A 25,842-nucleotide genomic window follows, 5' to 3' on the forward strand; every position below is an offset into this window, starting at 1 on the left:
CACGCCCTAGCACAGTTAAAAAACACAATACTCCTTCTTCTCAGAAACAACCCACTCGTATACAACCGAAGCGCAAAAACCTTAACAGCACCACAGGCTTACAAAATACTGCAATATCTCCACCAAAAACCCAAGCAACCTCACAAATACGACCTCAGGAACAAAGAAACACCATAAATACAATTAAAAAACAAAAAACTCCTTCTTCACAGAAACACACCACGTTATCACAACCCACTCGTATTCAACCCAAACGCAAAGCCAAAGAAACACTTACACAATAAACTCCATTTTAATAAAATTACAGGAATTATTATAATGATTTTTTTTTGTTTTGTTTTGTTTTCCTCTTTCCTGATAGCGTTGGCTATTGTGCCCATCAATAGGTATGTTGGTAAGTACGAATTACATAGTATCCCTAGATGTCCAATGTACGTGTGATTTTTCTTTTTTTTTTTTTTTTAATTTTATTTTGATTTTTTTTAAGGACCCTACATAACTTCACCAGACACAGACACAGACACAGACACTAATCGTTACTTGATTTTTATCCGTGCGATTAGTTAACCAGGCTAGACCTGAGTTCTCACAAGAAACACCGACCATAATAATAATAATAATAATAATAATAATAATAATTACTCAGATTCAATTATTCGTTTGGCATCATTGGGGTGAGGAACATAAGGATAGTGTTATCAAGAATGACGCAAATTAGTAAGAGGGGCATAGTCCCTAACACCCCATACTGCATTTGGAGGTGCAAACGTGCTATAGTAACCTTCGAGGTAAAATTAGAAAAAGGAAGCATTAACGGTACACTGTACATAGACTAAACATCTTAATTCGGGTCGGTACTAGCACGGTGTAGTTCAAGTAGGTACCTAAATAGATTTTGTATTACATTTTCGTGTGCCTAAAGAGTTTGAGAAATTTGCTTTGAGGAGAAGTAATCCGAGAACATTATAGACTCAACTAGCGGAAGTACAATTCATTTTCTTTATTTTTCTGTAAGCTGATGAGTTTGAATGGAATGACGTACTCAGTCAATGTAAAATAAAGGGTGCTCGAAAATTTCATTACCCATGGGCCTTTTCGAGAATTACCCTGAACGCGGTTAGTGCTCCCTTCTAGGTATGTTATTTGCAGAGACTAAAACCTCCTTTTTATATTGTTATTGGATGCGGTCGCTCTACTTGTACACATGTCCCAGACAACGGATCCATGTACAAATTCGGCAAGCACGGAATTTCTGAACGTGTAATGATAGTTATTTATTATAGAAGCCGATAAAAAAGGATATTTTAACCATTGAGTGAATTACCTGTCATGACTCATGAGATAGGTAGTTAGTTTTCCTTTATCGTCGTCTATAATATAACACTTTATTTTATAGCAGAAGCCATATTACTGATTATAAAGCTTCTGGCAATTCTGAATTTAATTTGGACGTCAAAAATAGCAAGCTTAGGTTTTGCTCAAAGATGATAAATGTGATATAGCATTTCTCGATCACGGAATTTTTTCGCCGTGTGTAGCTGTAGTGACGTCACTGGTGGACCCATATTATGTTAACTTTCATACGTTTATTCAAAATGTCGTAAACCCATTTCTTCCTGCGTTTTTTATTTTCTTGCTCTTCATCATCCATGGAAATAGCAGCTACAATAGCGATGTGTCGACATTTTTACCATACTGACTAAAATAAACGCCAGTTGAGTGTAAAATGTGAATACTACCTACAATTGTTATTACAGTTCAATACTGCACATCGGCGGGGTCCAGGCATTTTTCTTGCAACATAGCAACTAATGCAAAGACGTTTACAACTAAGCAAAGTATAACATTCAACTCCGACAGGCAGGTCCGTTGGTGACGTCCCATTTAGTAATGTTTATTGTTCAACAGACTTAGTAATCCATAAATGAACAATTATAAAAGTAAATATAGAAGGCGTATACATACATTATTATTAAATTATTATAAAAAAAGTAAAATAAAAAAAAAGATAAATGGAATATAATTGTTACAAATTAGTAAGAAAAGTAAACAAACAATAACAGAAAAGGGTATGTGTATATAATGGTACACTTAATGTTGCAAAGAAAGCAATTCTATGAATGAAGGCAAAATAATAATTACAAAACTCTGTTAATTAAAAATAGAACTTAAAACATTCGATAAAGAATTATAATTAATGTCACAGTTCTGACAATACATATTATAATTACATGCCATTATTAAAGATGGAGTTCTACGAAGAAGATTGGATTTTGGAGTAGGATAAGTGAAGGTGTCTAAATGCCTGGTAGAATACATTGGTATAGTAAATGACAGTTTTTCAAGTAAATAAGGACAATCTAAAGTATTGTTTACAAGTTTGTATAAAAACTTAATGCTATTAGCTACTCGTCTTTGTTCCATTGAGTGAACGTCAAAACGTGCCAACAGCGTGTCCTGAGGAAAACCACGTTGCGGGTATTCGCTATCGATTTTGAAAACAATGTATTTTAAAAATCTTCGCTGAATGTTTTCAATGTCATGTTTATATACGTTGTATAGTGGATACCATACGAGGTCGCAATACTCGAACTTAGAGCGCACCAAGGAGTAATACAAACGAAAGAGTAAATTGATATTTTTAAATTGTTTCGTATTTCTTATGATAAATCCCAGGGTTTTCATAGCTGAGGTGCAAATCGAGTGTATGTGCTCCTTAAAGCTGAGACGAAAATCAAATGTGACGCCAAGATCTTTAACAGAGTTGACACGGCTAAGGCCAACTCTATCTATGTGATACTCATATAGTATCGGTTTTCGCTTCCTTGTAAATGACAACACCCTACATTTACTTATATTCAGTTTAAGTTTGTTTAATGAGCACCACGCATTTAAGTTATTTATATTCGCCTGTAAGTATAAACAATCATCGATAGAAGATATTTTTGCGAAAATTTTAAGATCGTCGGTAAAAATAAGATTATTACATGAAAAACAATTCGAGATGTCGTTTATAAATATTAAAAACATAAGAGGGCCAGGATTTGAACCCTGTGGCAATTGGCAATTAGGGTCGGCATATGAGTTAAGGCGGGATACATTACTAGTATAGAGATCAGGCAATCCTATATTATATTTATGTAGCATCATTGGTTCTGCCGTCGTGGTCGTTTTCATAGAAACAGCATTGTCATATGGTCGGAATGGCATTTTATATCGTGCTCCGTGTCCCATTTGAAATAAGAGTGAGAAGAATGCACAATCATCTGTTTCACTTTATCTACCCTTACGGCTAAAGTGGTCACTTTATCTCACGGTTACAGAGCGACTTAGTCTACTCGTTTAAACCTATTAAAGTGTCAACTTAACATCTGCTTTAAAATAAATATCTTCGTGTGACCTTTGAATATAAACCTAATGTTATATTCAGTGTGACTAAAGAGATTTGCTTTGAGGAGAACGAATCCGGGAAAGTTTTTGAAGAATTCGCTCTCTTGGTCGCGGGAGCATTAACTTCCCAATAATACCTACAGGCGAGTTAAGGGAATGTGTCATTTATCACACTACAATAAAGAATTATTGTGCACTCGGACGAAATAAAGGTTATTGCGAGTTACGCACGTCTCAGTAACATAAACTAAAACAACCGTGATTCCACCAAGGACAAATTAATTAACCGCACCAGGATATTTTTCCGTGACACTGACAATGAACTAATAAAAAGAATTCCGCATTCAGTTTCATGGCGTTGTTATTGAACAAAAGGGAATTGAAGTTTTTTTTGTGGAATTCGTAACCATAAAAAGGTTATAGCCCTTTGCAGTTGAATGGATATTTATAAAAAATTTAACGTGTAAAAATCATTCAGTGAAAACAATTTCTCCTATGGTGTGAATAATAAAAAAAGTAAATAACATGTTAACATGTTAAAAAAAATGCTGTTTGCTTACAATCTAAACACAGAATTACACCGGAAATTTCACCGATTGACGTTTCTCGACGGGAAAAGTTCCGATCGATCCATCAGTTAATTGTTCGCATCATTGTCGTTATAAGGAAGCAGTTCCGAGCTTATTTTTGCACCAACAGCGTTATCTACAAACACATTATGTTTACGAGATACTGAGAGGTTTGTTTACTTATGTCGAATTAAGGTTTGAAGAAAAATTGTTATAATTTGAACTTGGTCAAAGAAAATTATAAGGAACATCTGAATCTCCAATTTAGTGGGTCCATTATGATTATTTGTTAGACGAACTGTATGTATATAACAATTGTGCCGTATATTGTTATTAAATTCGAAAATAAGTTAAGGTAATTCATAAAGACCGTGACCACGAACTTGATCTATTTATTCATAACAAAAACTAAAAATAAGAAATTCTGTAAAGGGAAATGTAAATTACAACCATTTTGTTTTTTGAATTTTTCGTTAATATATCCATAACTTTTCGGTAATTTTGTGTTTCATTTTTGCTAGCAAGTTAGGACTAAGTCTTGAAGTCACGTTTCAACGAAATTAGAAAAGGACACATTTTTCAGTAAGTACGTCACCGTAAAAAAAAATTAGGTTACCACAGCTAGCCGTTGATCAGTTAATTATTTTGTTACAGAATTTTAAAGTACACTTAGAAACTTAAAATTTTATTTAAAGAAAGGAGGCTTCACCTTTATGCAACCAGTTATAGGTATTCCTTCATATTCCTGTTCGTTGAGTTTATTACGTATGCTATTTTAGATAATGTTGTTAATCAATGATCATCATCAACATCTTACTTATCGAAAGTACCCCATACTTATACTATGCGATCAAAAATGAGTTGCTGTCGAGTCACCTTTGGAATTTTTGTTTACATGAGAAATCGTACTTAACTTGAACTTCCAAAGGCGACTCGACAGCAACCCATTTCTGATCGTCCGTTAGTTGCTTCCAGGCAAACATTGCAGAGAAGACTGCAACTGAGGTTAGCTGTTGGCGTACTTCTGCGTGATCAGGGGAGGCCTATTGTTTAGTGGCAAATCTAGTTTTCATTACACATATTATTAAAGAGTACACTTTTTAGTTTTTAGGAGGGTAAACACCATTCATGGTATTTTAATGAAAGGTCTCGCCGAAAGGAATTGGTTTCTACAAAGTGTAACTGTCTTTCATGGAGACCAGTAGGCGATGGGGTGGGAGGTGGGGTAGCAACTACCGCCATTCTTTCTTGCCCTAAATCAAAATTGAGGAGAAGGGGAAGGGGGAGCCACTGGATCTAGTCTTCAGGGTATCGTGATGAAAGGTCAGAGACGCGCCTATTGCTGAAATCAAAGCGAATATCTTGAAAACGAAGTGTTGGAAGAGGGTATTATTCATAAAGGACGAAAGAATCGTCTAGACGAGACCACCTACTGTACTGGCGATGTGAAATCTGAATTGTGAATATTTCGAAAATGTTGGAGGCAAGTATCTACAAAGGAAAAAACAATATTTTGGAGAATGCTTGATTTTTCTTGCACTACATAGCGTAGGTATTGATGGAGGAGACCTTTAAATGTTTATGTGTAAAATGGTTAAAATGGTATATTGAGAAAATGACGGATGAACGCTATCCAATACATACGATAAAAATTGTAACGAGTTCAGAAATTCTTCATTAGCTTGTTAGTCACTAATGATCGTCCCATAGCCTATATAGGTAAGTTGCATGAGTGTTTCTTGGAAATTTCAAAATGTTTTTCATTCCATAAAAATTGTTATAAATTATGTTATTTCCAGCCAAAAATACAACTTCAGTAGATTGGAAGAAGTCGTGGATTTAATTTCCGTTTATAAATAATTCAATTTTAATGTGATACAATTCTTCAAAATACATAACACGTTGTGTAAGCAAAAGTAGGGATTCTCCTAAACATTTAGCTTTTGCTACTACTTAGGGCTGAAAATCACACGGTTTGTTATTCTTTTGACTCGAAATTTTGAAATTTGTGCTATTTCCTATTACTTTCAACGTCAAAAACACTCGGAAGGAGAATTTTGTTAATGTGCTTTAAGGCTTGGGAAATATGCGTAATCTAAATTTCATCAAATTGATGTAAGTATCACGATAGGTAGATGCTTGCAAAGAACAGTAGGTACTTAATATCATTTGTTTTAATCCGCCCGTTAAACGTTTACGAATCCCCGACTACTTTAGTTAGGTAAGTTTTTGGACCAGTAGACATAATGCTTATTGAGCTATTTTTGACCGCATCATATGTTTTAATTTTGTAGTAACTTCATTAGTAGTGAGTCGTTGCAAAATTACTGACATATAATAATAGTTGGGTAGTCTCAGTTGCATCTGCCAAATTAAAGTTAAATAAAAATTGTTGTCTCAGGAATTTGTATTGTTAATGTTAAATAGTCCGGTCCGGAGACCGTCTTAAATTAATTTTGGGGTTAATGACCAATGCCGCAATGAACATTTTTTAGTTTGTAACCTATGAATAAAACGTAATCTATTAAAAGTATTTAGAGTGCGGGAGGACACGTGTTTCATGGAATATAAAAATCCTCGTGGCACTGTAACGTACAGATCGGCGAGCAACCGTAGAATAGTCGGGCGCGCCAAATTGGGACATGGGAATCTCTCCCGGACTGATATTCTACACTCACTAACTGTTACCAACTTTAATGTTGTGTTTTTCTTGTTAGTTAATTTGCACATGATCATAATAGAATTGTTCACACCGTCACTTCTACTTACACCAGAACACAGCCACATAATCCTTTTCGTCTAGTAAACGTTCCAGCTGCTTGGCATTGACCTCTTCGATGACAGGTTCCTGATGGGTCGGTGCGCGTTTAGCTGTTACCAATGCCACAAGCAGCAGCCACCACCACATGCTGCCGTCCACTGAGTAAGAGACGACCGTCGCGACGCTACCCCACTACTGTATTAACTTTGCGGACTGAGCTTGGATTGATCCCACATAGCTATAAGTAGATTTGCTTTTTCCCCATTGTTTACCGTTTTATAATCGTCACGGATTTAGAATCAGTATCAAAAAGATTTTTTGGATCGCATGACTATTAGTTGGCGAAACGTTCCAGTGTGCATATTTTAGACTAATGAATTGAACAGATTTCTTTCAAAATAATGTGAAATATGAACTGCAAACAAGTCTAATTATAGCTGTAAGCATTAGTACATTATATTATAGTGACAGTAAAAAAAATAGTGCACTATATGAGACGGAAACGATAACATTGTAAGACACGCTATCGTTTTCAACAAATTGTCTTGGGACAAGCCACTGTAAAATCACCGAACATTTTTCCTTTGACTTATATGACTTGTAGATCAGGTATGCCAATTTCTCCCAATAAAGATATAAATACGTCGGTTTATCAAGGACATAAATAATTCTGCCGGTTTAGGCCAAGAAGGAGAGACAAATTTGATAAGAATTCCTTCATATAGTTTCCTATACTACCAAAGCTTCTACAACAAATATCGCATTTTTTGTTCATGAAAAATACTTTTTGCAACTCGTCGAATACTCGACTTTAAAACAAATTAATCGAATACTTAGATCTGCACAAAGGCATCGCTTGAGTCGGTCCACAGACGTATACAATTTCCAATCCACCAAGCAATACTTTTTCAGATGTAAAATTTTTTACGCATTGTTTTTCAATTTATTCACATGGTATTTTACATGCATATATACCAGTGTTTGGCTTTGGAATAACATGCTATGCTTTTCTTCCCATACATTCACAGTTTTCGAGAACATCTGCCCTCTATTCAAATCCTTTCTCCAACGTAAAATGTATCCTTTCAGAAACGTACCGTATACCTACATCGTTTCCTGATACAATTTTCCATTCAACTTCATTTGATTTCGAACCGTTCCTTCAGCAGGTAGCCGCTCACTGCAAAACTGGTACACAAATTATGCTATATATTTTCATCTCTATCTAGCCCATGCGAAGCAAAATACATAAGTTTAGCAGTGGGTGGGAATGTGGGGTCATAACCGATCACGATAAGGGACCGAGAAGAAGAACTATGGTGAGTAGAAATTAATTCTTTTCTATTTTAATAAGGGTTAAGAAAGAAGGGCGATATACTTGGTAAAGAACAGTTCTTTTTGTTGAGACCGTTAATTAGAATACTATGAAATATGAAAGATAAAATCAATTTCTTAGAAAATACGTCAATGCCCCGTCAGCAGCATAGAAAACCTGGGTTAGGTTTTCTATGGTCAGCAGTAAAAGGCAGAGTGTGAGGGGGCACTTAAGGCGCTTATGAACTAGTAGCTCGCACGTATATACCGCTGTAGAAATATATCCCTTCCTCTCGTTCCAGGATTTCCGCGTCGGTTTGAGTGGACCTCAATTCAAGGAATCTTTTTGATTTACTTGTCAAAATCATTTTAGTTACCTACTGAAGGTGTTCGATTCTGTAGATCTGCCCCCCCCCCCCTCGACTCACTTTCTGGTCCAAGAAGGACCTCTACGAACCGAAATCGCTTTCGATTAAAATCGACAAAAATGAATCGATTGATTGGTCGTTCAAGACGCTGGAAAAACGGAAAAAAACCGGAGCGCCAGCAGTGCCAATGGAGCTACAAATCCCAAACCAACCCCTACTACGCGAAAGAAGCAATACTCGTCAATAACAGCTGAATTCACGTAAAAGTTTAAACCAATTATTTCAAATACACCATTGTTTTAGCTAAGTATTTATTGTATCTACGTTAGAACTCATAGTTTCTATATTTCACTAGTTATCATAATAAAGAAATTCAAAATTACATCGTATAAACTACTCAAAATTGTGTGTATGAGCCGAATACATTTGCCAGCAATTGCCCGCCTTTTTTATGGTAATTTGGTATTGAAAGGCCATACCTTTCAATTAACTAACTAGGTATTTATAAAAATGTCAGATTGTCAGGTTTAATTAAAAAATTGGTTAATCTTCTTGAATTCGGGCTAGCATTCGGACATCAGAACCTCGAGTTTTAAATCCAGCTCATATTCTACTATACATTAAATTGTGCTACATTTGTGGACTGTCCACAATTTGCGAACAAAAGGATTCCGATCCAATCTGAAAAGGTGATCTAAAGTGGACGCTTAAGACGCACCACAATTGTGTCAACTGGCCTATAAATCTTAAAGACATTAAGCGTCTACAATTCTATTTAACATCACTGATACTATAGTACTTATTGTTGTCGTTTACCCTTGTTTTTCTACATAATGTAAGTTTTGTGTATTTGTACCCATGCCAATGGCCATTAGTAGCAGAGGCACGTTAATTTAAATTAAAAAAAAAAAAAAACACTTAGTAGATTTTCAACAAAAAAAGCTTGCTATTAAATTTTTAACATTTTGATGTCGTTGGTGCAGGAACATTTTTCAATAATAAAAAAATGTAGAGTACGGGGTGATTCAAATTCGTGACGCACCATTAGGATCTCCGTAACGACGAGAGATACAGTGTAGGTTGAATGGGGACAAAGTGGCCCCTGTTTGTGACAAAAAAAATGCTTTTGAAAAATTTGAAAATAACTGAGATATCACCGAAAATCTGAAAATGTCAAATTTTGTTTTCATTTTTCATAGCTTAAACCTAGGCTTAAACGGTCGGAAATGGACCAATTTTGTTATCATCTTCTATCAGCACGTTTTTTGAGAATCTGAATCTCCATAGCACGCTAGATGTAGAAGCTATCTTTCTTATTTCTTGTGGGCGCCATGCTGGATTTTACGGAATGAGAGAGAGGACAAAAAAGAGAAAAATAATAACGCGTCACATTTTATTTACAAGAAAAATTTCTCAATTCTCTCAACAAAACATCCACGGGTAACTAGATCTTGCTGAATCAACATGACTATTATGGCGATACATTCAAATGAATTCCTTTTTTTGACCTCTATCTCATTCCGTAAAAATCCAATGCGGCGCCCATAAAGAACAAGAAAGTAGTAGCTTGTAGCTTCTACTTCTAGCGTGTTGAAATTCTGATAACAGATTTAGATTTAAAAAAAAGTGCCCGTATTATATTTTTCATATTTTATTTTTATATTTATTTCATGTTATTGCGCATGAGATCTTACATTTGTCAAAACACAAAGAATATAATATATAACAAACAGTAATATCAATATAAATATAACAATAAAAAATACATTTATAATATTTAAAGATAATAATATAATATTTATTAAATTGAAATTGTGTTAACCATCATAAAAAATATTTGTTGCAATCGTCAGAAATGTGCAAACGAAAAATCGAAGTGTGCCTAAATGTGCAACGAAGGTAGAATTTGATATTTCATTATATTTCATTATTTTAATTTGGGGGGGGGGGGGCTAACTTCACGCGGGTCATTCATGTCAGATACGTATCTGATATGATGTATGATCAGCGCTTCTGTAATGGAAACATTCACTTTAGTAACTAACGAACAAGGGAGACATGCAATAAAATTGTCGAAATATAAAGAAGTAATTTTTATCTAATATATTCGTATTGATGAAGTAAAATAAATCTCTTTCACTTTATTTATATATTCAAAGGTTTAATTAAGTAGCCAGTGAATGAGATAGGTAAGTAAATAAATCTAACCGCAGAATTACTATATATGCGTATATCGTACGGTCTATTCGAGCTCTTTACGGAACCCATAGGAAATCATATCAATTACACCCTTATATCTCGTAAAATGAAAATGATATTCAGTTGTTGGTATTCGCGAAAACAACATCATGACTACAGATCGCAAAATCGTTATTGTAGGTGGAGGGCTTGTGAGTTTCTTTAAAAAATTATACCACTAATTACATTGATAATCTCTACTTTATAGGTGGGACCAGTATGTGCCTTGTATATGTCTAAACGTGGATACAACGTTACACTGTACGAATGTCGATCTGGTTTGTTCTCTACTTATTATTTAAATTTTGTTTATATAATGTTATCGATGACAATGTGGATAGGTAATTGCCAAATTCCTCTGTTTCACAACCTAAAGAAATCAAATCAGAAGAGCTACGAGCAATGTTGGCATCACCATCACCTACTTCAATACACCAACAACATAAAACATAACTTTTGTGAATGCATAACCACTACTTATGTGAGCTAGTTCATTACAGTGAAAGATTCGAAAAGTATGATTGGATAATATTTGAAATTTTCTGTTTATTCAGTCGTTGTGCTATAACCGGCCGTCGTAGTCCAACAATGTGCACCCTCTTGATCCTTTTACCAACGTTTCAGATCCACGAGAGTGTGGGTATACGAGAGGAAGGTCAATCAATTTGGCAGTTTCCAATCGAGCTCGTAAAGCCCTACGCGAATTGGGCTTGGAGGAAGATATACTTAAGGTTAGCGTACCGATGAGAGGACGATACCTACACCAACCAAACGGGAAACATGTGCCTATTTTTTATGACCCCAAAAACAAAGAAGTAGGTTACTATGAGGGCAATTTCTGAAGCTGATTACAGTCTTACACATTTCAGTGTATCTACTCGGTCTCGCGGAATTATTTGAATAGACGGTTACTTGACGGTATGTATGCTGATTTGTTTATAAAAATTTAGTTTGTGTTCCATAATGCCATGTTTGACTAGCAATGGGTGAATATAATAACCTTCAAATAAAATTTGATCACAAACTTGTGGATGCCAAAATCGAAAGTGGACAGCTTAAGTTTTTACAGTAAGACTTTTTTTTCGGAGATCAAGTATTAAACTGGTTTATTTAAAGAACGAAAACCAATGTCACCATCGACGTTCGAGCTGATTTAATAATTGGCGCAGACGGAGCTTATAGTACCATGAGAAGATATATGATGCAAAAGCCCATGTTTGACTATAATCAAACGTACATAAACCATGGATATGTCGAACTGACTATCACGCCCGAGTATGGACATTTATTAGCTCCTAACTATTTGCATATTTGGCCGAGATCCGACTTTATGATGATAGCTTTGCCCAATAGCGATCATTCTTGGACTGTTACTCTTTTTATGCCATTTAAACAATTTGAACAATTAGATCATCGCGACCAATTAATGAGTTTCTTTAACAAGCTATTTCCCGATATTGTACCATTAATCGGCGAAGAACAGCTCGTCGAACATTTTTTCAAAATCAAGCCCTCAGCTTTGATGTATGTGAAATGTAGCAAATTTCACACCGATGCGAAGTCACTGCTGTTAGGAGACGCCGCCCATGCAATGTTGCCTTTTTATGGACAAGGAATGAACGCCGGTTTTGAAGATTGCGCAATTTTCAACTCCGTTCTTGAATACTGCAATGATAACATTTCGATGGCATTAGAGGCTTATACAGAGAGAAGACGAAATGACGCGCACGCCATTTGTGAACTCGCTCTCTATAATTACGTGGAAATGCGAGACTTAGTAATCCGACCATCTTTCCGCATACGAAAGTTCGTGGATAATATTTTATTCAATTTATTTCCAGAATATTGGATACCACTGTATAATTCAATTACTTTCACTGAGATGGGTTACAAAAATTGTATTTCGAACAGAAGTTGGCAAGATAAGGTAAGTGTTGTTGGTTAGAAATTGTAATTTTTTGCAATTTAATTTTTTTAGTTTATACTCTGCGCTTTTGTAATTATATCAACTGTGGTGGCACTGGTTGCTGCAATTTATGTACGCCTGTAAGGGCTTTTTACGTAGCAATAAATGATTGCACCGGAGCTTCGTATTTATGATTATTAACGAGCTCCTAGCGAGTTTATAATTTTGTTGTGTCCGTCCGTCCGTCCGTCCGTCCGTTAGCACGATAACTCATAAACGAATGGACCGATTGCGATGAAATTTTGCAGGTGGATTCTTTATCAAATTTGTAGATCGGAGTTCGTGAATTGGCAATGTAGCCCAAAAAATAAAGTAGGCCCTTTTGACATCTCCATTAGTTATGAACCGAATTGCATGAAATTCAATATGCGAATAGCTTTAGCCATATAAAACACAATTCCAAAAGTTGAACCTAATCGATCAGCATTCACAGTGCCCTTTGCGCATTTCGCATCTCGACCATTTATAAACCGAATTGCAAACTTTTTTTACTTATAAAAGTATTTGAATGAAATTTGATACATAGGGACTTGGAATAAAGGAAAATCAAACGCCAATTTCAAAATTTGGTTTTGCGCATGCGCAGTGCCAACTTTTTTATTTATGGAAGAATTTAAACGAAATTTGATACATAAGCACTTGGGATAAAGGAAAATCAAACGCCAATTTCAAAATTTGGTTTTGCGCATGCGCAGTGCCAACTTTTTTATTTATGGAAGAATTTAAACGAAATTTGATACATAGGCACTTGGGATAAAGGAAAATCAAACGCCAATTTCAAAATTTGGTTTTGCGCATGCGCAGTGCCAACTTTTTTATTTATGGAAGAATTTAAACGAAATTTGATACATAGGCACTTGGGATAAAGGAAAATCAAACGCCAATTTCAAAATTTGGTTGTGCGCATGCGCAGTGCCAAGAATTTAAACGAAATTTGATACATAGGCACTTGGAATAAAGGAAAATCAAACGCCAGTTTCAAAATTTGGTTGTGCGCATGCGCAGTGCCAACTTTTTTATTTATGGAAGAATTTAAACGAAATTTGATACATAGGCACTTGGAATAAAGGAAAATCAATAAAGGAAAATCAAACGCCAATTTCAAAATTTGGTTTTGCGCATGCGCAGTGCCAACTTTTTTATTTATGGAATAATTTAAACGAAATTTGATACATAGGCACTTGGGAAAAGGAAAATCTAGCGCCAGTTTCAAAATTTTATTTTGCGCATGCGCAGTGCCAACTTTTTTATCTATGGAAGCATTTAAGTGAAATTTGATACATAGGCGCTTGTAACAAAGGAAAATCTAACATTAGTTTCAAAATTTAGGTTTGCGCATGCGCAGTTCCAACTTTCTTATTTAGAAAAGCATTGAAATGAAATTCCTCTCATAAACTGAAATTGAAGTAGCACGTCAACAATGGATTGCCCATGTGCAACGCTATCTTTCATATTTGTGGCCGGATTTTTACGATTTTATCAGAAGTTGCATCTTATAAATGGGAAATGAATGCAAGTGGAAATGCGCTTTATGTAAAGGGCCCCATTCACATGCGGATATGTACAAGGCGGATCTGTCCGCCGTACAGATCCGCCTTGAGACATACAGGCGGATACGAGGGCGGATATGTCTGTACACAGATCACGGACAAATCTCAATAGACGAGCAGGCGGCGTTCTCTCACTATTTCAGTTCTGTAGTGCTAGCCCCTGGGTTGTGTGGTTATGAGTGCTGTGGTAATTGCTATGGATCATAAGAAGAAACTGACAATAATTGCAGGATATATAGTTTTATTTGAAGATAGGAAACAGAAGAGACTGTGGTCAAAACAGTGGTTCTTGAATTGAAAAAGTACTCTTCATATGACTTTACTTAGAGATTTGGAAACGCCTCATGATTTGCACAATTTTTTGGCAGAATATGCTCGGAAATGGCATAAAATTATTTCATTAGTAGTTAGGTGTACTTGGTTGACGGAGTAGGTAAGCACTACAACCTCTACCAGTATTAAAATTGTTCCCCAAAAATGCGCATTTTGTTCTGGAATGTTAATAGTCCGTAGTCTTCAAATTTCACAATTTTGTTTGTAAAACCCAAAAGATCATTCAAATCTTTAGCACAATTTGCGCCTGCCTTATATTCAAAAGTAATTTAAACAAAATATTTTTTTAATGACTGTTTAATTGGAGTAGGATTAATCGCATTTCCATTTTGATTTCTTAAATTTCCAAACATATTTTCAAGAAATTCCTATTTTGTGATTCTATGTCCGGGAAACAAATCCGTAAAACGACTACACACGTGCGTATTTGTCGGGCTCGCTGTCCGTGCTCGTCGTGCTGATCGACGGATGGCGAGCGAGATATGTACGCCGAACACGCGGATACACACATACGAATTGATATGGATCTGTCCCGCGTACAGATCCGCCGTACATATCCGCATGTGAATGGCACCTTTAAATCGTTTACGATTACTTTTTAACTTGTTCAGTTTTCCTACTCTACTATCTCGTCTGGAGAAATGGTAAGGACTCCCGATTTACCAATCCAACATCAAATTGTCACCTGCTCGCCGCCAACCTCCAATTTCTGCTCGTCCTGGCCGACTTGCAGGAGAACGCCTCTCAGTGCGGCAAAGCAAGAATTCGACCTCTTATTGGAACAAGGCATCATTCAAACAACATCGTACCAGTGGGCCAGTCCTCTGCACATAGTGCCCAAGGCTGATTGAATATGGCGCGCCACTGGAGATGATCGACATTTGAACTTTATCACTCGCCCAGACCACTACTCGCTGCCAATTATTGAAGACTTGCTTCAAAAAGCCAGTAATTCGGTATTTTCGGTTATCGATTTGCAACGATCCTTCTTCCAGATTCCAGTCGCTTCTGTAAAACGGCCGTTACTACGCATTTTTACCTTTTCAAATTCGTTGGAATGCCCATAGGCCTTCACAACGCCGCTCAATTTCTACAGCGGACTCTAAACAACCTGATTAGGAAGCTGGATTTCGTCCCTGATTAGCAAAATCTTTTCCTCCGATCATGAGAAGCTTCTACAACATCTCAATGAGGTTCTTACGCTACTTCAAACAACCATGCTTCTATCCAATTGGAGCAAGTGCTAAGTTGGATTTTCTGAAGTCACCTTCGCTGGTTACAATGCTTGAAAGGAAGGTTTTCGCCCTCCGCAACCTAAAATGCAGGCCATCAGGGATTCCCTAAGCCTGCTGACTCCTCGCAACGTAGCCTATTCCTCGACGTGATAAATTATCGCCACTGTGTGTCACACGCCCCCTCCTTTCAGAACGTCATAAGGGTTGCTCAACAAAGACGGTCAAGTTTGATTGGACACCTGAGGCGGATTTCAAACGATGCAAGTATAGAAAATGTCCAATGCCGCAACTTCATCTTTTTTCCCCCTTGAACAAAAGATCGCCTTACACCTAACACTGCTGTCGGTGTAGTATATTCGACCAGCAACAGCTCTATGGTTTATGGTTGCTACTTGGATTTGTTCCAGGAAGCTCTCCGAGACCGTACACGAATATCAGTACTCCACCTAAGACCGCGAATTCTTAGTCGTTTTCGCTGCCATAAAATAATTCCAACAAATCTTAGAGAGTCGACCTTTTACCACCTATACTGACCATCGATCCCTTACCTTTGCCCTGACGCAACGCTCCGATTAGGGTTCGTCAAATTAAGGTCAATTCGCATTACCGATCACGTCACGGGCAAATCACGGTCCGGTCATGGTACGGTCAATGATTATAGCGTGTATTGCATATTCACAGTATTGGTCAGGTTACGGTTAAAACATGTTCATAAGAAATACATGCTACAATAGTTGACCGTACCGTTAGCGGACCGTGACGTGACTGATAATGTGAATCCGAGTTCAGGCAGCTCGAGTTTATCGCTCAATTCGATACCCGCTTTGAATTCACGCCTGGAGAACAAAACCTTGTGGCAGATACTCTCTCTCGCGTGGAGACAATTTCCATGCTCACTTCTTTGCGTTCCTGAACCATCAGCGAAGCACAGTCAAAGGACGAACAGTTACCTCACATCTTAGGCAATCCTCGCCAGAAATTTTACCAACTTAACATGCCCAAAGTCCACCGTCACAACAGTGCCGTATTTGGAAACTTGAAAACACCGGACGCCCCCTTTGATTACATTACATCTACCTGGAGCTCATGTTACACGACTGCTCGCGCCATCGCTTGCGCTCTCTTTGACTACTCGAAATTGAGCCGCCATCTTGGATTTTCATGTTTTTTGCTAATAACTTTGTTATTATTATTTTTTTCGGAAAAAGTTAGGAAAGGGAATTTGTGAAGCTTTAAAATACGAATCTAATGCTTCTTTATTTCTCGAAATCGATTGGAAACTAAGGGAGTTATGATTTTTTTATTGTATCAATAATCGCACTATACATCGAATAATTTCGCGAATAATTCGATTTATCCGATAGGCGAAATTCATTGGAACTTTATAGACCAAAGATTAATTATTTTTTATCGATTCAACAATTTTCAGTCCAAATTTTAGTTTACCGCAATATTTTCAAATAACTACCGAATGTTACTTTTACAATCATCGTCAATAAAGTCGTCCAAGAAAGCGACAAGCAGAACTTCAGTCGAACTGATTAAAAAGCTGCAGATCTCGTGGTTTTATATAAATTTGAATCGGATGATGTGTCAAGTTTAAATTGCCTCTTACATTACATCGCATGCTGCTAGATTACATTTGAGACGGGTATACACTACAGGTCCAGAATTGGATGGGTGAGGAATTGAACCCTAAAGATTTTGGCTGGTTACGAATCAAAACAATGTCTTGGAGCAGGAATTGTACTGGCAATTGTTGCGGCAACAGCTTAGACCCAGAAAGTGATGATGCTGAACCTTTATCCTAAATTGTCCATTGCAAATAAATATACGTTAATCATGTTTAGTTTTTTTAATTAGTTTCGATTTCGAGAAATAAAGACGCATTGGATTTGTATTATAAAGCTTCACAAATTCCCTTTCTTGACTTTTTCCGAAAAAAATAATAATAACAAAGTTATTAGCAAAAAACATGAAAATCCAAGATGGCGGCTCAATTGTCAGGATGTTCCGCACCTCCGAGATATGGGGACTTTTAGTATGTTAAAGAGCATTATTGGTACTACTAATTTCGGGCATCGCTTGCTTGTCTCGAATTTGTTCTAGGTTGAACTCTAATTTTACTCGACTATAGATCGTTTTATCAGGCCAAATATATTCACACGGCACCATACCATCACCCGCAAAAAAACGGTATGGTGGAACGCTTTCAGCGTACCCAATAATTGGGGAAAACTCAAAACACACTTTGCTGGTCCTAATCACATTTTGGAGTCGATGAGATTATGTTTTAAAGTTTTCATGTTTCATCGTTGTTTCAAAAAATCGCCCATTCAAATATCGCAGAAGCGCTTCTTACCTAAAAAAATAGGTAAGTAAAGTACCTATATATTTAATATAAAATTACAAACATAAGCTGAGTTGACCTTCTATCGTCTAATAGTCATAATCTGAAGTTTATATTACCACTTAAGTGACGTGATATGATGTGACATAATAACAGATAGTATTTGAGTAACCGTACAAAGTGCAACACGCCACTAAACCCACGTAACAAGGTGAGAATGCTTCCTGAGTTTTTCTGTAACCCCTGGTTTGTATCAGAGACAACCCACTACTTCTTGCATTCACAAAAACAGGTAAATAGGCACATATTAGCATAGAACGCATTATACATTCGTTATTTGTTACAGATAAGGTTTTTAAAGATAAAATGTAGGCACCTACGCAATTAAATTCTCTACTGAGAATGATATCTTGAATAATCTAAGAGTAGGTAGTAAGCGACCGTTTCGCGCTTATATTATCCTTAATCGGTAACCATCTAAGGTAGACATTTTGAGTAAGTAGGTATACCTACATAGCTAGTTGAGAGAGGAAGCAGTTTTAATTTTAGCACGATGGAATTTATGGGAATAAAATTCGCCCCTTTAAAAATACCTTTGGAAAGGAGACTGCAGACGTTAGGAGCCGGTGGTTGGTTTATAACATTGGTGTCCGGTGTTGCGATAAGTCTCTTGCTAACAGTGTACTTACTAGTTTACTCTAGCCTTTGGTTGAGCGTAGTTTTGTACTTAATATGGATGTGGTTTATCGATCGAGAAACTTGTGATAGAGGCGGAAGAAGATTGAACTGGGTCAGGAACTTGTCGTGGTGGAAGTACATGAAGGACTTCTTCCCTTTGACTGTGAAAACGGTACCTGGTGTTAAATTAGACCCGAAAAGAAACTACCTGTTCTGCTCATTTCCTCATGGAATGCTGGCAACCGGCGCCTTCTCCGCATTTGCAACGAACGCCACCGAGTTTAACGACCAACACCCTCACCACACACCACATCTCATCACCCTAAAATCTCATTTCATAATGCCATTTTTTCGCGAACTGATTTACTCGTTGGGAATGTGCAGCGCCAGTGCAAAATCAATCAAGTGGATACTAAACAATCCGGATGGCGGTAATATTGCTGTGATAATTGTCGGAGGTACGGCAGAAGCCTATCATTCACGGCCTGGTCAGTATCGCTTAGTGTTAAAGAATAGGAACGGCTTCGTAAAAATAGCTCTGAAGACAGGTAGCCCGCTTGTGCCTGTATTTTCATTTGGTGAAACCGAATTGTTTGATCAAGTTAGTAATCCAGAAGGATCCTTATTAAGAAAGATACAGGACTGGACGAAGAAGGTGGTTGGATTGCCTGCATTAATTCCAATCGGGCGAGGGTTTCTTCAATATTCTTTCGGTTTGGTTCCAAACAGAAAACCACTGACTGTTTTAAGTAAGTAATAACTTTTTTTGCCAATCATTTATTGTAACATTTTATTACTGTATACACCAAATCCCCATATATTATGGCTAAACGTCTAGAAACGTACAAGAAATTACTAAATTGAGCTAATTGACATAATCACTGCTACATATACCCATTTTGCAAGTTCGGTAGTGGTTAAAATAGAATGTCATCAAATGAGCTTTGGACCTTTTGGCCCATTCAAATAAACGTACTATTTCGGAGCCCAAGAAGTGATTTTCTGATCAAAAATGCACAGTGTATCCATGGCACATTGCTGACTTTAAAAATGTGTTGTTCATTTATTAGCATTTTTGAGCCAATACGGAGCACATCACTATTTCGCATTGTCGTGCAGTTTTTGATATCGTTTCTGTTTAATACATAATACCGACTAAAAAGTAAGAAGTTTGCATAAACCATTTAGGGCCGGTTTTTCATGTGAAATAGCTTCCTATGTGAATAAATTTGTTACTATGGAACCTAACTCTCAGACAGAGTTAACGGTAACATGAAAAACTGGCCCTTGATTATGTAAGTGGACTTATTTATTTTGAATTTTATAGTTGGTGAGCCAATCGAAGTTCAAAGGGTGGACGATCCAACACCAGAGCAAGTATGGGATTTACATAAAACCTTCGTAGATAGCCTGACCAATCTTTTTGAAGAACACAAGCATATGTATTTAAAGGATGCTGAGAACCTGCAGTTAATTATAAGTTGATTAATTATAATTACTCCTCACTCCATTCGTCGTAGAATATGCATCTAGTTAAAGTAATGCAGTAAGTCTTTTGGGTTTTGAACACTGTCGATGAGGTCTACAATCGTAACCTATATACCATCTTTTGTACTATTAAAAATAAACCTCCAAAATCATTATCGTTTAATTAAACGAACTCCAATATTTGTTGTCAAATTATTACGGTAATTGTAACGGGCTCCTCTAGTAAATTTTTACAATTTCATTTCATATAATTACCACTCAGCGACAATCCTGAAAATTTGAGACCCCTATGTTAATTGTGTCTGTAATTATAGAGCTACAATCGCCACAACGAGAGGTCCACCGTATAAGCTCAATTTCACATTTGCAGTTTTTGGGTGATATCTCTGACATTTTCAAAGATGTTTCAAAAAATTAGATACGTTTTTTGAATCACAAAAAGGGGCGGCTTTGTTCCCATTTAACCGCCCTGAATCTCTTACCGTTATGGAGATTCCAATGTTGGCCCATGAATTTGAACCACTCTGTACAAATGGTATCGGCTAAAATTGTCGTTCTCTTACGGAAAATGCGATCGCGTGCAATTCGATGCACAGCTATACATATTAAAATGTAAACAATTTATAATTCCTCACAAAAATCGGGAGTGGCCCATGCCTATCTTGAATCGCTTGGGAATAATTATACGGATTTATAATCTGTTTCGTTCGCGATTTCTTCGAATTATCATACTATCTAAACTGGGTTCGTCCACTAATCACGTGACACGGGGAGAGGAGGGGGGTTAAAAATCACGAAATATCACCAGGGGATGAGGGTGTGTCCGGTGTAGTGTGATAATCACGTGTATTTATTTTTTCACTCAAACGCGCGACGTTCATCTTTAACGAAGCATAGTGCTAACAGCTGACTTGCAAGATGCTTATCCACTAGTTAGCGTTCAAGAAAATCTCGCTTATTCGTGGTCGTAAATATTCGTGTAAAATAACTGGTTTCCCAAAGGGCTTTGTGAAAATTTGATGCCCGGTTTCTTATGCCATTGGATTGAATTAATCAGCCAGTTACTTATTGATATAAATATAATGTTGTATAAACAACGTCTTGCAGATGTGATTTCTGTCTAAACACCTAAAATAATTACAAGACACCCTGTATATAAGAAGTATTTCAGTTTAGTTATGAAGGCGATTTATCGGGAGTAAATACATAAGAGCTTGATTTTTAATCGGATAATTTTATTTTTACACGAAAGTTTTGTTGCAACGGAAAAACTAGAGATCAAAAGTGTGATAAAATCGTGGATGTCGCTTAAGTTAGCTTGGGATTCGGATTCGGATTCGTAAATATTACAGTTGACCAGCTAAGTTACACCAAACCTTATGAATTTATAAAGAAAGGGGGTCGAACCAGAGACATGGAGAGAGGAGATCGCTGATCGACGAGTGCGCATCCAAGAAAGGGTGCGACCTCATGGGCGCTGCCATTTTTACACCCGTTGTGTCACGTTGTGTTTATAGTGGTGTTATTTTAGCGTGTGTTCGTGTTTAGGAGAGCTTTTTTCGAGGTTTAAGTGTTTATTTTGTAACGTCAACGTCACTGGCATTTTCTTTTGTTCATTTGGATTGAGATATTAGTTTCTTCCTACGGAGCTGCTGCCGAATAGAGTGTAGTGTATGAAGATTGCGTTAGATGTCTCTGGGTTGCGTCAGTAAACCTTTATAGTCCTGTTCAAATTTCGCGCTTCAATGGGTGTCAAAATGGCAGCCCCCTTGTTTTGTCACTTCGCGCAGTTTCATGCGCTATCTCCTCTCTCCATGTCTCTGGGTCGAACGCATATAAGCGTAAATCGTGGCAGCTGGAACAATTTTATCTTTTATTTTATGCATTCCTACATGCATTTTTATGACAGATAAAAAGCTACCTAGCGTTTAATCGCTAATAAAAAGCTATTTAGCTTTCAATCACTTAAAAAATCATCTGATTGGTTAGAATTTGAAACCAAGCTAATTGGTCATATATTAATAGTGTAATAATCTGTAAAAACAGAAAGAAGATTTATTTTGTTACGGAAGTAGTGTTTCGTTAAATACTGCAAGCAGAAGGCTGCAAGTTTCCTGGTTCGGGACGGTGGGAAATGACGTTTCTTTACGCTTCGGGCGTTCCACCCTATTTGATGGATTAAAGACGCAGTTTGTCATTTTCGTAATATTTTTGTACAGAAGAAAGTTAACTAAAGTTAGAAAGTTGTGAGAACTTCAACGCTTGTGGTCCGATTTCGGAGAAAGTCAAGTTGAAGTAAAAAGCGAGCAGGTTTAGTGCACCGTCAGACCTTCTGTCAAGGCTCTGTTATTATTCATTAAAGGTTTGTACAATATGAATAGTCACTGTTGTCAGCATTTGTGTTTGGAGTTAAGTACACCTTGTTTATCGCAAAGCTGTTTACGACGAGATTATCAGGATTAGTAGAGGAAATTTAAAATTTTCTTTTTACTGTCGAACTCTCCTTTCTTTCTTTCAGAAATTTTGTTTAACGTTCTTTGTGTTTCGGAATAAAATTTTGTCATTGTCAATCATTTGCCATTGTGCGTTTATTTGAACCCATTGTGCGACCCGGATAGAGGCTTTTATGTCAGATTTTTTCTCATGTCCAAAAATTGTGTCGGGTGTTAATGAAAATTTGTGTAGTGTAGTGTAGAATTTTCAGAAGTTGAGCGAGGCATAAGTCCCCTAAATTATTAATTTAAGTCAATATTGGAATTTTTCTTCGTGGCAGTGTATGAGGAGAAATTATAAAAACCAAAGTTTCAATTTTGATTTGAGCTAGCTGGACCGGTGCTTTGTGGTGGTCGGTAGTGGAGTTGACCGCATATCATTGCACACAGTAATTTAAATAAAATACACAACTAGAAAGACCAAAATGTAACCAGACAATAATCATAAGGGAAAATGAAAGAAAGCTAAGTATAATTATTGCTCTAGTGAACTTTACATCAAAATACCTATTTTATTAACTGTTCGATAAATACGTTGTCCTTAAGAGATATTCCTGCAGATAGGTGGCGACGGAGTAGAATACCACCTTAAATTTGAAGCATTCAAATAAGTGTTTTACGAATGAGTAGGAACTTTTGAATGTTTTGTCGGAAAAAGGAAGGTTGGTTTAGGTATTAATGGCCGTATGCACTGAAAAAGTTCAAGCGGAGCTTAGTTTAAGTGTAGCTTATGGCCGTATGCGCCGAAAAAGTTTAAGCTGAGCTTAGGCTTCAGCCTAGCTTAAAATCCATGGCAACAATTGTTCCAATAATGGATATTAAGGTACACTTCAGCTAAGCTCCGCTAAACTTTTTCGGTGCATACGGACATTAATATCCATGGTATTGATTATTGGAACAATGGTTGCCATGGAATTTAAGCTAGGCTTAAGCTAAGCTTAGCTCACATTTTTTCGGTGCATACGGCCATAAAGGATTTACACGTAAATCGAAAACAAAATAACTGATAAATCAAAATCGAAACGACAATTGATTTGTATTTGTCCAAAGAGCGACAATTTTCACTTTAATACATTCACGATGAAAGAGTGAACTAACAATTTGGGATCGAAGCGATTAATATTAAATGAGATTTGTATGCTTTTCGATTGACAATTTCGCTACTATTACGAAGATGTCGCTTTAAACAAACACTTTTTGAAATCCGAAATTAGTAATACGGATATCCTTCCTCTGATCATTGAATAAAGAATGATGAATCCGAATCTTCTCGAGTATTCCCATACCTTCCTTAAGTTTCTCCCCTTCGACAAAGGAATTCTCTTTTGTCTCGATAACCAAACCCCTTCTATCATATTTTTGAATTGTCCTATCGGCATCGAGTATATAAAGTCAAGTAAAGAACAATACATCAATTTTCTTGAATATATGCAGCTGATGAATCATAGGAGTTCATCCATAGGACTTGGACACACCTTGGAATTAAATTAGCAACTTTATTGGTATATTTTGTAGACAAAACTAAAACAAGCGTTACCCATACAAAACAAACATGAAACAGAACAAATAGAAACTTATTTCTAAATAAGCCTACGCCTACCGCACTCTTATCGTCAAATAGTAGATGGTGGTTGCTCACAAGCACAATACGAACCACAAGAATTAGGTTGGCTTAAAATAATAATAAACAACCGATTTCAACATTGTTACAGGGTAAAAATTCTATGCAATCTGAGATAATTTTTTTAAATAAAGACTCTAACGGGATCAAGCCCATGATAGTCGAGGGTATATAACGATAAGCTGGACTTCACCATAGCACATAGAGGCCTGTCATTGCGACTAATATAGATAACACGATGTACTAGATCACGGCAATTAAGGTATAAAACAAACGGTCAGACAAGAGGAGTGAAACATTTAGGTTTGGGAATCTGTGTCTCAAGTCTCAAGAACCATAGAGAACCATTACCTATTAGAATATCGGAATATTTTTAATCATTAGCAGCCACAAGACTAACGATGTCGGTGGGCAGTTAACAACCCGTTTTTATTAGTTTTGTCATCAGTATGTGCATGTGCATTTGATTTTGTTGGCATCCAAAAAAAGCATACTTACTATTACTTACCATATACGGATTATACATCTATGAATGTATAATATTTCTATTTAAAAATTCTCAATACTTTAGAACTAATTCCCTAAACCATCAGTACCTTACGAGAAACAAAATAAATTATGGAATACCTGAATACCACTTGTCATTGTTTAGAAGGGGCACCTACTACAATTCAATGAAATTTTTTAACCATCTCCCAGAAAGTATTAAACTGATTAGGGATATTAACGAATTTAAAAGAAGACTAAAACAATTTTTAATAAACATGGAACCCTATTCCATTAACGAATTTTTAGAATAGTAGGTAAATGTAATACATTAGGACGTATTTCTTCTTATGCATTGAAAAGACTTCATTTGTATATAGTAAGAAATAAAGAAGTATTATTATGGTCGGTGTTTCTTGTGAGAACTCAGGTCTAGCCTGGTTAACTAATCGCACGGATTAAAATCAAGTAACGATTAGTGTCTGTGTCTGTGTCTGGTGAAGTTATGTAGGGTCCTAAAAAAAAAAAAATAAAAAATAAAATAAAAATCACACACGTACATTTAAATCTAGGGATAGTATGTAATTCATACTTACCAACATACATATTGATGGGCACAATAAGCCAACGCTATCAGGAAAGAGGAAAACAAAACAAAACAAAAATCATTATAATAATTCCTGTAATTTTATTAAATGGAGTTTATTGTGTAAGTGTTTCTTTGGCTTTGGTTGAATACGAGTGGGTTGTGATAACGTGGTGTTCTTCGGTGAGGATGGAGTTTTGTGTTTTTTAACTGTGCTAGGACGTGTAACTTTATTGGGTGGACCTGTCTTTGTGGTACATGTTGCCTTACTTGTATTTATGGTGTTTCTTTGTCCTTGAGGTTGTATTTGTGTTATTGCTTGGGTTATTGGTGGAGGTATTACTGTATTTTGTGAGCTAGTAGTGCTGTTTAGGTTTTTGCGTTTGGGTTGAGTACGAGTGGGTTGTGATAACGTGG

General features: G+C 36.5%; 3 protein-coding genes across 7 annotated transcripts in view; 2 read left to right on the plus strand and 1 right to left on the minus strand.

The window, feature by feature from the left end:
- The window catches only part of LOC116166353, a 30,422-nt gene extending 23,496 nt beyond the window's left edge, over positions 1–6,926 (minus strand). For all 3 annotated transcript variants that reach the window (XM_031481308.1, XM_031481309.1, XM_031481307.1), the window contains exon 1: positions 6,729–6,926. In XM_031481308.1, coding sequence (XP_031337168.1) covers positions 6,729–6,867 — 139 coding nt within the window. In that variant the 5' untranslated portion in view covers positions 6,868–6,926. The remainder of the gene's footprint in view (positions 1–6,728) is intronic.
- Positions 6,927–10,738: 3,812 nt separating this feature from the next.
- Positions 10,739–12,712, plus strand: LOC116167079 (kynurenine 3-monooxygenase-like). Its single transcript, XM_031482317.1, has 7 exons — positions 10,739–10,792; positions 10,849–10,918; positions 11,265–11,455; positions 11,510–11,558; positions 11,621–11,708; positions 11,757–12,567; positions 12,619–12,712. Exons 1-7 carry the CDS (start codon positions 10,751–10,753, stop codon positions 12,688–12,690), a joined length of 1,323 nt encoding a protein of 440 aa, XP_031338177.1. The 5' UTR covers positions 10,739–10,750; the 3' UTR covers positions 12,691–12,712.
- Positions 12,713–18,216: 5,504 nt separating this feature from the next.
- On the plus strand, positions 18,217–20,418 carry LOC116166538 (2-acylglycerol O-acyltransferase 2-A-like). Of its 3 annotated transcripts, none has more exons than XM_031481514.1 (4): positions 18,217–18,366; positions 18,421–18,573; positions 18,624–19,501; positions 20,080–20,418. In XM_031481514.1, the coding sequence occupies exons 3-4, from the start codon at positions 18,628–18,630 to the stop codon at positions 20,235–20,237; spliced, it is 1,032 nt and encodes a 343-aa protein (XP_031337374.1). In that variant the 5' UTR covers positions 18,217–18,366; positions 18,421–18,573; positions 18,624–18,627; the 3' UTR covers positions 20,238–20,418. The 3 variants fall into 3 exon arrangements, with proteins under 3 accessions (XP_031337374.1, XP_031337376.1, XP_031337373.1); XM_031481516.1 differs by having other exon boundaries at positions 18,421–18,569; positions 18,612–19,501; XM_031481513.1 differs by having other exon boundaries at positions 18,218–18,366; positions 18,421–18,569.
- The last annotated feature ends 5,424 nt before the right edge of the window (positions 20,419–25,842 follow it).

Source organism: Photinus pyralis, unplaced genomic scaffold, assembly GCF_008802855.1.
Source record: "Photinus pyralis isolate 1611_PpyrPB1 unplaced genomic scaffold, Ppyr1.3 Ppyr1.4_LG3b, whole genome shotgun sequence".
NCBI lineage: Eukaryota > Metazoa > Arthropoda > Insecta > Coleoptera > Lampyridae > Photinus > Photinus pyralis.